This window comes from Taudactylus pleione, unplaced genomic scaffold, assembly GCF_031769625.1.
Source record: "Taudactylus pleione unplaced genomic scaffold, aTauple2 ptg000436l, whole genome shotgun sequence".
Taxonomy (NCBI): domain Eukaryota; kingdom Metazoa; phylum Chordata; class Amphibia; order Anura; family Myobatrachidae; genus Taudactylus; species Taudactylus pleione.
Window position 1 is genome coordinate 8,931,959 of NW_028284838.1, and position 12,277 is coordinate 8,944,235.

Here is a 12,277-nt window from a genome sequence, read left to right on the forward strand (position 1 = left end):
GCCTCATGGACGTTCGCATAGCTGTGGGTTACCACCCACAGCTATAGCGTGCATCCATGATGATGGTCGCGATGGTCAAGACCATCGCGACCATCGGGCTTGCGACGAGACCCTGCGGTAGGGTCTCGGTTACCGCAAGCCCTGGAGTTATTTTGGCTCTATCAGAGCTAAAATCACTCCCACTGACATTACTAGTGATGTCAGTGGGGCCGGCCTCAGACGGTAGGCGTTCCCATGGGAACGCCTCCGTCTGGCAGCCACGCCCCTGGCATGCCCACCAAAGGGGGCGTGCTGTCACTCACCGTCGACAGCACGCCCCCTTTGGTGCGAGACCCATAACGACGGCTTGGCCGTCGTGATTCGGGTCTCACGCATGCGCACGACGGAGCTCCATCCGTCGTGCGCATGCGCAATTCGGCACCATCGACCCGCTTGCGTGCGTCCTGCGCTCGCGAGTGGGTTTCAGTCAGCCCCTCTGTCCTCACCGCATCCTATGGGGCCACGGGTGTGAACGCAGCACGCATACCTGTACGTGGGCAGGTGACTCGCGCCATGCCATACAAGCGGCAAAGATGTACTGCTTAAAAATAGCTTATATATATTTATAACATCTCAATGTCACTTTATGTTATTCAGCAGTAAAACACCTACAAAAGGGTTATTGAACATGCGGCTCTCCAGCGGTTGTGGAACTACATATCCCAGCATGCCCCGCCACAGTTCTGCTTTTAGGGCATGCTCAAACTATGGCAGGGCATGCTGGGATGTATAGTTCAACAACAGCTGGAGGACCTAATGTAGAATACCCCAGTCCTACAACATATATATTTAACACAAAACAGTTCTGTTTAACAGAAAAATACTGAATATGATCTACAATACAACATACAGTATATATAAATTCTTGTTGCTAAGAATAGTTTGTATAACCGTTTGAGTCATTGCTTTCAGATTTATAATTATAGACACAGCGACATTTTATTACTGCAAGTAAGTGTCGTATTTTAGATACCAACATTTCTCTGAAATTGTCCCCCATAAGGAAATAAAACACAGGGTTTATCACACTGTTCAAGAATGCAATAGGTCTTGTAATTACATATATGGCATTGATGGCAATCATTGAATCGTTACTTAGTTGCCATCGCTCTATACGTGATGCTATCCTTACATTTCTCATAATGTGATATGGAGTGAATATTACAAAAAACACAATTACAGCGATATACACTAAAGTGAGCGGCTTCTCAATAGAAAATGATGTTGTAAGCTGCTCATTCCGGTTTCTCAGAAAGCGAACCATTTTCATGTAAAACACACACATGGTGCACATAGGGATGATAAAGCCAGTGACTGTAAGACAGATACTGTAAATGAGACTATATGAGGCCATCCCGGAACTCCCATAGCTCAGACACTGACCGTTATTGTGCAGTTCTATAAAGAACAGAATAGGTGCTATTTCTAACATGACCACAATCCAGATTCCAATAGATATTATAACTGATACCATTTTCTTCTGCATAATGTGGTCTTTGAACGGGAACTTAATAATAAGGTATCGATCAATACTTATGAAAGTGAGGAAGAGGATGCTGGTGTACAGGTTGGCATGTAGTAAGTATCGGTTGCTGTAGCATAAGGACTCATTAAATATCCAGCGACCTTTGGCGTAGCTTTCAATCAGTAGAGGTAGGGTGCAGAGAAAAGTAAAGTCTGATAGACACAAATTGAATAGGAATATGCTTCCACTTGTCCACTTCTTCATGCAAAAAATATAGCTAAACATCACCACACCATTGCCAATGATGCCAAATATAAACTCCAATGAGTACACAGTGGATAGGTAGTATTTTTCCAGCAGGCAGTCGATTGATGAACAGTTGGGTCCTTCTTGATCCTAGGAGGAAGTTGTAAGAATAAGTTCAAATTCTGATTACAGTATATTACTCTTAAACCAATGTACAAATATGCATCAGAAATGTAAAACAAAACAAAACGTTATCACGTGTTACTTATGTACAACTGATGAGGACTGATGTACAAAATTACCTTGAGGACTATCAATTGTGCAGCCTTTCCTTATGGAGAGTCTTATGTTGGTGTAATGCAGGGGTGGGGAACCTTTTTTCTGCCGAGGGCCTGAATAAGAGGCATTATGACTGGCACTGTTAACATTTAACAGGAATAATTCTCATAAATATCTGTTATGCTGTGCACAAAGGTTTCTAATTAATGTGTATAAATAAATTAACAACGCTAATTTATTTATAGTATTACAATAACTTACAGACTCATGCAGAGTACGTGTTGGGAAAATTCCCTGTTGTGAAATATCCAAGGAGTAAATTGAATAAAATGGCAATCACATCCTCTGTTTAATGATAATTTATGTATATGATTAGAAATAAGGCATGACATTCATAAATTAGTATTGCTATATCCATATATAGCCCATCTCCTGGCAAGAGCATTGTAGATATACGCTGGGTTTTTGTGCCCTCTTCTTTCCTCTGCCTTTCTCTGTCTTTCCTTATCTCTATCCCTCCATCCCACTCATGTTGTGTTTTATCTGTATTTTCAAGTTTTCCTTTTCCAACTCCCATTTATTTATCCCTAACAGGTAGGCATGTGTGACTGGACAGGATATTGGTTGGCAGCCTATTGGTTGGCTCCTGCCTTGCAGTGTACTGCCTCTCTCCCAGACTCCTATCCCCTGCACCATGATTTCCTCTGCTATTGTTACCTAGCTGGGCTCTTCTGGATGCATCTGCTACTTGGCTCCCCGGGACTGTTTGCTGGCTCACTGTAGCATGCACACCACCTGCCATCCTCCTGGCAGCTCTATTTCTGGTTACGTCTCCTTTCCTGTTTCCATGACTGGCTGCCTTTCTGTGGAGGTTGGTGCAGTTCCTCTGCTTGGAACATTTCATATTTCCACTCTGTTTCCTGAAGAGCTTTGGTGCTGCAAAATCTCCTTGTTACATGGGGGCCTATATATCAATAAATGTTTTGCAGGATATTCCTAGAAAACAGCTGTTTTGGCAGGGTACCTGCAAATATTAAGGATTCCCCAGATGTACTATGGAGAGATTGCAGCAGATATATCCAAATATGCCGCTGTCTCTCCATTTTCATCTGCAAATGCAGCCCCTTAGGTTTTTATGTGGGCTGCTGTGCTGCTGTATTTATACAGCTCTGTAATACGAAGCATTCAGGAACTTGGTACTGATAGGATAACGCCATCTACCGAGGCATTATCCTATAGTAGCCTACTGGGTACTATTTTGCTATTTTGCTAAATCTTCCACAGAGGGATCCCCTGGATCTCTCTCTGTTGGCCCCTGGTGATGGATACGCCTGCCGATGGCCGCGCACAGTGGCTCCCTCTTAAATCACAGTAGCCCAGCACACGTTGCAGTCTCCTATGCCTGTGGGGGGAGCAATCACACTGATTGCGCTCCCCCTGGCTTTGTGCCGGGCTGAGGGGCTCACAGCGCCCCCTTCCCCAGCGCGCAGCAAAACTATTTTTTAAATTTAATCTTAAGGGGGTGTAGCCATGTCTCCTGGGATTAGGTCACGCCCCCTTCACCTGGGCCTGCCTGGCCTCTCTACGCCCCTGGCCACGCATGCTCATTGGCTGCGGGGGAACCCGAACCAGGAAGTAGTGTGATAGCTTAACGCTATCACACTGCTTCCAGCTATTTGCCACAATGGGCTCTTATTGGAGCCTGTCTCCTGACAAGAGCTTTTTAGAAAATGTGTGTGAAAATACAAATTTTCACATTGCAAATTTGGGGTAAAAAATATTTATCACAACTGCTTTAAAAATACAGTTTGTGCCAAATATAAACCCCACATTGAGCAGTGGGATGAGGGAGGGAGGTGTTTTTGGCAAGCTGACCTAGGGGTGTTTTTGTCACCAGCATATTGTCCCTCGTTAGTGGCTGTGGGAGCTGAGAGCGGGGGATGTATACATCATACAATCAGATGCAACTCCTGACATGCACAAAAAAGGATCTATATTACCTTGTACAGTTTATTTCCTTTGTTGTGGATGTCATTAGTGATGTTTGATACACATTGTTTGTGGAATTTTGATAGGTTGAAATTATTTTTTATCACACAGAAAAGTATCATCCTGATACTGTGAGACAAAGGAATTCCAGAATGGGATAGTTTTGGCAAGACCCTCTGGCTAATGAAGATTCGTCTGCTCATACACAAAGAAGAAAGAACTGACCTATCCGATGTCGTGTATATACAGATCCCTGCCTCTACCCAATGATTGTATTCCCTAAGGACTATTTGAATGTGACCTTATAAATTGTACTGCAGTGACTGTTGGAAGTCAGTGCATTCAGGATTGAAGCCTTGTGCTGTGACAGCCACGCATGCATAGTGTAAGGGGGCTGTACTCTATTTATATCTTTGTGCTAATAAATCATTTGGACTTTGGAACTCCAAGTAAGCTTGAGCGGACTTCACATTATTTATCATTAACAGCACTCACTAAAGGGGCTATGTCCTCCTTTCAGTATTTAACAAATAGGGCTAAGCTTAGCTTATCGCTGTTTGTCAATGTACTGCTTAAGAGTCCCCATTATGTATACCGCCATTTCGTACATATTTAATAGGGGCCCCCACATGTTTGTTGCTTAGGGGCCCCCACAGACCTTAATCTGACCCTGGTTATTATCTGTACCCCCCCACCTGTTCTACTTCTATTAATCGCCTCTGTTTGTCCACCCCTGTTACTCCCTGTTACTGCTGGTCAGCCACCCCGTCCCAGCTGTCTGGTGGCACCGGCTAAGCTACTCTCCACAGCGTCTATCACTGCTTCTGCAGTTGGGCGTGCCCAGATCTACTACGGACCCCCTTCCTCCCCAGCTATGCTGCCTGGCTCTCAAGGTATACTGCAAGCACCCCCTGGCCACCGTCAATTCAACCCTCTATCACAACCTCCTCGAGCCCTATTAGCTGGTTAGCCCTGTCCACTGTGAAGCAGCAGTCATTATAGTTCAGCATGCAGCTAGCCCTGCCAGACCGAAAACCCCTCTGCTTTAGGAGCAGAGGTGCTGTCAGATTTTCCTCCAAGCTCCTCTGGGAAGTTGAATGCAAGGGGGCATGCTTCTTCCAGGCCACCTATGACCCCTGTTTGTTTTACATAGTGCCTCCCCCCAGCCCACTTGATCCCCCTCTCTCAGATGGATGGATTAGTGCTCTGCCCTCAGCAATTTGGCTGGTCTCCTTATTTTTCCATCCCTGTGCCACAGCAGGTTTTTGTGTCCACAAATGCTGTCCTCCCTAACACCACACCGCAGCTTCTTCCCCACCCTCATTTTGTCCAACCCTCATTTTGTCTCTCACATAGTGCCCATGGAGGGGAGCTGGAAGCCGGAGCTCAGGAGTGAGCTGCGAGGAAAGAGCCGGGCGCCGGCTGGTAATTAAATCTCAGTGGGCGCCTGGCAAATGAAGCCTCCCTGTGGCGGCCGGGGGTGGAAAGTGAAGGAGGAGTGTGGCGGCAGGGGTGGAGGTGCAGGAAGGACCATGGAGCTGGGAACCGCCACCCACAGCGCCCTCTGCTGGCTGGCGTTCTACGCAGCCATGTAATCAGTGTAATGGGTGGACCGGCCCTGTGTCTATGCTATGCATGACTGGGGAAAATAGATCCCAATGTTTAGTAACAGGTATTTCCTCTGAACTAGGATTTATTGTCTTGGGGAATACCTGGTACCCTATCAATTAAGTTATTATTTTCCCCATACACTGAGGGATGCCTCAACAGCTAATTATAATTCATTTAACAATTATATGGAAATGTCTTGGTGCTTTTTTAATCTGTGTTTTTCACATTATTTGTTTATTTGTATTCATATCATCGCCAGTATTTACTGATGCTTTACAACTCTCCCTGAAATAGTAGCAATCTCCCTCTTTCCCTGAAGTGTCTAGCAATCTGCCTGATTGCACGTTACCCCCATTATGAAGCTATTCTATTTTTAGAAAAACAGATATATATACATTCAATTGGGATCATTAGTATCATTTACCTGCATTGGTTATTGTAAGGCACAATGATCCCTATGGCTACATGTATTTTCTGAAAAGTATCATTGTGTTTTCATTAACATGTAGATCTTATTAACTGCTTTGGGGCTCCTTTACATTTGGATGTAAATCATTTTTATGACACACCTCTCAGATGTAACAGCACACGCCCACTGTACCACCGCTCTCATAGGTATTGCTTTCACAATCTCCGTGAAATGCTTTTTCAAAAATAGGCAAGTATGTATTTACCCCTGTGGTAAATACTATCACTCATCACCACTCGATTTGTATATATTTTTTTCTCTATTTTCAACTTTTCATTTATTAACTCTATACAAATTATTACATTTCAGTTATATACCTTATTTAGCTCATGTGCCTATGTATTCGTATTGATTCCCTTATTTTAAATGTATTGAGAAAGGTTGTATTTTACAATATTTTTGATGTGTGCCCCTTAGGGGTACTTTTTCCTTTTCTCTACACATTACTTTATAGAAATATGATGTAGTCAATTTACCTACGATCGGGATGCCGGCGGTTGAAATCCCGGCACCGGAATACCGACCTGCGGCCAGAACACTGGCACCAGAATCCCAACATCAGTTGAGATGCCGACGCCAGAATACTGACAGCCGGCATCCCAATCTGAAGTATAGCGGGCCGGGTAAGCTGTTAGCCGCGGGGGGGAGGGTTAGGTTTAGACACCACGGGGGGGTTAGGGTTAGGCTGCGGGAGGGGGGGAGGTTTGGGGTAAGTTGCAGACAGGGGGGGTTAGGGATAGGCACCACCGGGGGGAGGGTTAGGTTTAGGCACTAAGGGGGCAGGGTTATGTTTAGGGTTAGGGTGTGGGGTAGGGAGGGTTAGGGTAAGGGGGTGAAAGAGGGAGAGTTAGGATACTTGCCTAGACCCTGTCGAGATTCTGTGCATCGGGATGCCGCTGTCGGTCTTTTGACAGTCGGCATCCCGACTGCTGGGCTCCCATACCCAATCCATAGAAACTGAAGTCAATTACAAAATGCGGGATTAATCAGGAATTAGAAAGCTTGCACACTTGGCCGCACGGATGTACACAAGGGAAGGTGTCTGTATGCCATTTGCATAAACTTGCAGATGGGCAACTGCCAGTAGTTGTTACTGTGTGCGCTTTTGCGTGCAACTCAGAATCAAGCACTTATAGTTTATTACATTCTTTATAAAAATTAACAGAGTATTTAATGAAATGTTATCTCCTCAGCAGAATAAACAAACCTGGATATTTAATGTGCCACAGGCTGGCACTTTACTCATAGAGCCAAATTTCTGTATACAGGTTGTTATTCACAGTATCTGTTCTATGTTCCTGTGTGTCACATTTGTATGTATTTTACATGACAGGGGTGGGTACCACAGTACCATCATTTGATATACTATTTAAGATTATTTTGTAAAATACAATACTTTAAATTATATAACTTTGTATTTGTATTTCTGAATTTTATTATGAAGTGTTAAAAAGCATGTAATATCATGGCTACAATCATTTCAACCTATACATTTTTTGTGGAAAGAAGAAAAAAGCAGAGTTTTAATTGGTGCACTTATAGGATCGGTGGTGAATTATGTCTCGTCAGAAAGTATTATTTTTATTTAAAATTTAATTGATATTTACTGTTTCCATCTTAAAATATTGTGTTCACAAAAATATAAGCGAAATATAAATTAAATTAATAGATAGTACATAAAAATAAGAATATGAAAAGAATAAATAATAATATAGAAAGTCTATTAAAAGATTCCCTTTTAACCGCTGATAAGTAAATGTAATTTGTCTGCCGACTGGATCAAATCCTGTTAATAAAATAATATGTCTCTGTTTACAGGATTAGATGAATCCTTCAACAACTATTATTACTGTTGTTAATTGTTGTGCATTCATATGTTATTATTTGAATGAGGGCTGTGTGATTGTGTTCATACGAGTTAAAAAGTTACAGTGTGATCTTAGTTGTTGGTGGTAATGTTATTTGTAACCATTCCTTCAAGTCACAAATTGACACACAGTGTCACATTATTTCCATGTGCCTGTTTGCATGAGTGTTTCAAATCTGCCATTCTGATAATTCTGTCTCTCACTCCCAAACAATGACACCTGTATTAATAGTTTCGCACTGTGATACCTGCAGTCTGAACTTAAATAGAGATCACAGCAATAGCTTCGATCTCCCACGTGAGTTTAGTTTCGGACTCCGGTGTGTCTAAGCACTGAGTGACTTTACCTCTCATCGCCCTGCGGCCACCTTCCACCTCCCACAGCATCACGGTTTCTCCTGCAATCAGAGAAAAGAAAGGTCCACACGGAGACCACACAAGCTGTGCATCTGACGTTAAATATTGAAAGCCACTTAATTTTGAGTGCGGCTCCAATTACACTGTGCAAGTTAGCCCGGCTAGTGCACAACACCAGATAACCTGCAAGAACGGAGCCTGGTGTTCCATGAGATACTGGTGCCCGGCTCTTTCCTCGCAGTTCACTCCTGAGCTCCGGCTTCCAGCTCCCCTCCATGGGCACTATGTGAGAGACAAAATGAGGGTTGGACAAAATGAGGGTGGGGAAGAAGCTGCGGTGTGGTGTTAGGGAGGACAGCATTTGTGGACACAAAAACCTGCTGTGGCACAGGGATGGAAAAATAAGGAGACCAGCCAAAATTGCTGAGGGCAGAGCACTAATCCATCCATCTGAGAGAGGGGGATCAAGTGGGCTGGGGGGAGGCACTATGTGAAACAAACAGGGGTCATAGGTGGCCTGCAAGAAGCATGTCCCCTTGCATTCAACTTCCCAGAGGAGCTTGGAGGAAAATCTGACAGCACCTCTGCTCCTAAAGCCGAGGGGTTTTCGGTCTGGCAGGGCTAGCTGCATGCTGAACTATAATGACTGCTGCTTCACAGTGGACAGGGCTAACCAGCTAATAGGGCTCGAGGAGGTTGTGATAGAGGGTTGAATTGACGGTGGCCAGGGGGTGCTAGCAGTATACCTTGAGAGCCAGGCCACCATGCAAGCTGGGGAGGAAGGGGGTCCGTAGTAGATCTGGGCACGCCCAACTGCAGAAGCAGTGATAGACGCTGTGGAGAGTAGCTTAGCCGGTGCCACCAGACAGCTGGGACGGGGTGGCTGACCAGCAGTAACAGGGAGTAACAGGGGTGGACAAACAGAGGCGATTAATAGAAGTAGAACAGGTGGGGGGGGTACAGATAATAACCAGGGTCAGATTAAGGTCTGTGGGGGCCCCTAAGCAACAAACATGTGTGGGGCCCCTATTAAATATGTACGAAATGGGGGTATACATAATGGGGACTCTTAAGCAGTACATTGACAAACAGCGATAAGCTAAGCTTAGCCCTATTTGTTAAATACTGAAAGGAGGACATAGCCCCTTTAGTGAGTGCTGTTAATGATAAATAATGTGAAGTCCGCTCAAGCTTACTTGGAGTTCCAAAGTCCAAATGATTTATTAGCACAAAGATATAAATAGAGTACAGCCCCCTTACACTATGCATGCGTGGCTGTCACAGCACAAGGCTTCAATCCTGAATGCACTGACTTCCAACAGTCACTGCAGTACAATTTCTAAGGTCACATTCAAATAGTCCTTAGGGAATACAATCATTGGGTAGAGGCAGGGATCTGTATATACACGACATCGGATAGGTCAGTTCTTTCTTCTTTGTGTATGAGCAGACGAATCTTCATTAGCCAGAGGGTCTTGCCAAAACTATCCCATTCTGGAATTCCTTTGTCTCATAGTATCAGGGGGGAGCGGGAAATGTTTGAGTTTCAGGAGAAGCACATTACATTGCTAAACTGCAATTACATTATACCAATAATATTACATTTATGTTTACAACAGAGATGCAGTATTTACCTATAATACACTACAAATTAAATGCTGATTAAAATAAGACTAAACATCAATATACAGTTATCCAATATAATAAATATACTTAAAGTATATTTAAAATAAGAACTTTATTTTAATGATATTCCATATCCGCACGGTGAGATGGTTTCTGCAGGGTCACCAAAGTTATCCTATTGGAATACAGAACAGAACAAGCCCAAGGAATGGTGCAATATTATGAATCACAATAGCATACAATCAGATCTCATATAATAAGATGCCATACAATCAGATCTCATACAATCAGATTGGCTAATCATTAATTTTTAACCTATATAAGTAAGTGCCTTCATCCAAGATATCTAACTTTAACAGTCCACCTTTTGATAGTTCACAAATCACTACCATACATTATTTTATTTTGTTAGATATCTATCTATCTATCTATCTATCTATCTATCTATCTATATATATATATATATATATATATCTAACACAAATCATACATCGATCATTCAATTGAGTACAGGAGGAACTTGTAAGACAACCCTTATACGCACTCAGCGGATCCACTAGGGACCATTGGTAGGATGTGGGAACTTATCTAACCTATAAAGGATGCTTGGGGAATTTAGGACTAAATTTTCTATGATGTCTGGTGTAACATTCACTATACATATAGTTATATATGGCTGAATCTATTCACATTTCTTTCCTTACTAGAATCAATTTAAATATTTCAAAATATACATACATTTCTTTACCCTCCACCAATAAATACTTATCCTCTAATGGATGTTTGCTTATTTCAAATCACTATTAAGCATACATAGACCTGTTTCCTTTTCAATTCTGGGCTCATAATATTTACAAGCCCTCCATAGTGTTTCAAAATCCCAAAGTTTCATCAGATCTATTTACTATACTAAAATTGAACAGTGCGTTAAGTTGGACCAAATTTTCTATCAATGTCTCCTTTGATTCCACACCTTCAGCACCACCACCAAACCCATTCTCCATCCCTTGATTACCTTTGCAAAAATAGATTGTCCTGTGGAAAAACAAAAATTTGGAAAAGAGAGAGGGAAAAAGAAAATAGGAGACAAAAAGTCAGAAAGAACAGTGGTCTTCAATGCTGTAGAAGTAGATCTTTTTTGTTGTATCTTGATTTCAGGTATTTAATGGCAATTGTCTCTTCAAGTCTCATGGAAGAGATTCTTGAGTGAAGGTGTAACAGGTTCAGTCTCTGCTTGGTCTGGAATCTTCTCAGTTTTACTGACTTTCTTACAGTGGGTGGCATGTATCCAAGTATTTCTTTTGGCTACCTTCAAGGCTGTAGTGCTGGTCATCAAAACCTGGTTCGGTCCTTCCCACCTGTCTACTAAACAACCTGAACATAAGAAGTTTCGGATCATAACATATCCTCCAGGCTCAATCTCATGGCATTTTGCTTCTGGCCTCTCAGGAGACAATAATTTCAAGTTCTTTCTGTTGCTTCCTCAAGTGCTTAATTATTTTTATGAGGTACTGAACAGTCACTTCATTGTTGCAGTTTAAATTTTTTGAAGATCTATCATCACATGGGGTTGTTTACCAGAAAGTATATCAAAAGGTGACAGGTATTGAGGTGGTTTTGGAGTGGCCCTGATGCTGGCAATGCTTCTGGCCATGCTAACCTAGTTTCAACCATCGCTTTGCTCAGTTTGTTCTTAATAGTCCCATTGACTCTCTCTCCACCCGTCCACTAGCCTTGGGCCTATGGGGAGTGTGCAACCTGCTACCAATACCCCTGAGTTTACACATGTTCTGGAAAACTTCACCAATAAAATGAGTATCTCAATCACTTCCAATCACTTTGGGAATGCCAAATCTACACACAAATTCCTGAACAATTTTCTTATCAGTAAAAACAGCAGTATTAGAGGCAGCTGGATAGGCTTCTATCCAGTTAGAGAAAATGTCAATACAAACTAATACATGTCAATTTAAACTAATACATACTTTAAATACCTGCAGGGTGGTAATTGGATGAAGTTGATTTGTATTACCTGAAAAGGTCCGTCTGTAGGATAAATATGGGATGGCTCTGTATTGTCTTCCCAGTGTTCTTTCTCAAGCAAGTAAGACAGAAAATTGCTCTCTTAGCCTGTGAAGAGAATCCTGGTGCACACCAATATGCACCCACAAGTTCACACATACCTTCCTTACCCAGATGAGTCAGACCATGTGCAGCCTCTGCTAGGCTTGGAAGATATGTCTTGGGGCTACTGGCCTACCTTGTCCATCCTTCCAGAGACCCAAGGACTCCTGACCACATTCCTTTGCCTTCCAGATGGCCTTTTCCC

General features: G+C 42.8%; 1 protein-coding gene across 1 annotated transcript; it reads right to left on the reverse strand.

Moving 5' to 3' along the window:
- Positions 1 to 910: 910 nt before the first annotated feature.
- Positions 911 to 10,952, reverse strand: SUCNR1 (succinate receptor 1). Its single transcript, XM_088447665.1, has 4 exons — positions 10,922 to 10,952; positions 8,313 to 8,363; positions 2,859 to 2,977; positions 911 to 1,900 (listed from the first exon to the last, which is right to left on the reverse strand). Exons 1-4 carry the CDS (start codon positions 10,950 to 10,952, stop codon positions 911 to 913), a joined length of 1,191 nt encoding a protein of 396 aa, XP_088303791.1.
- Positions 10,953 to 12,277: the final 1,325 nt, after the last annotated feature.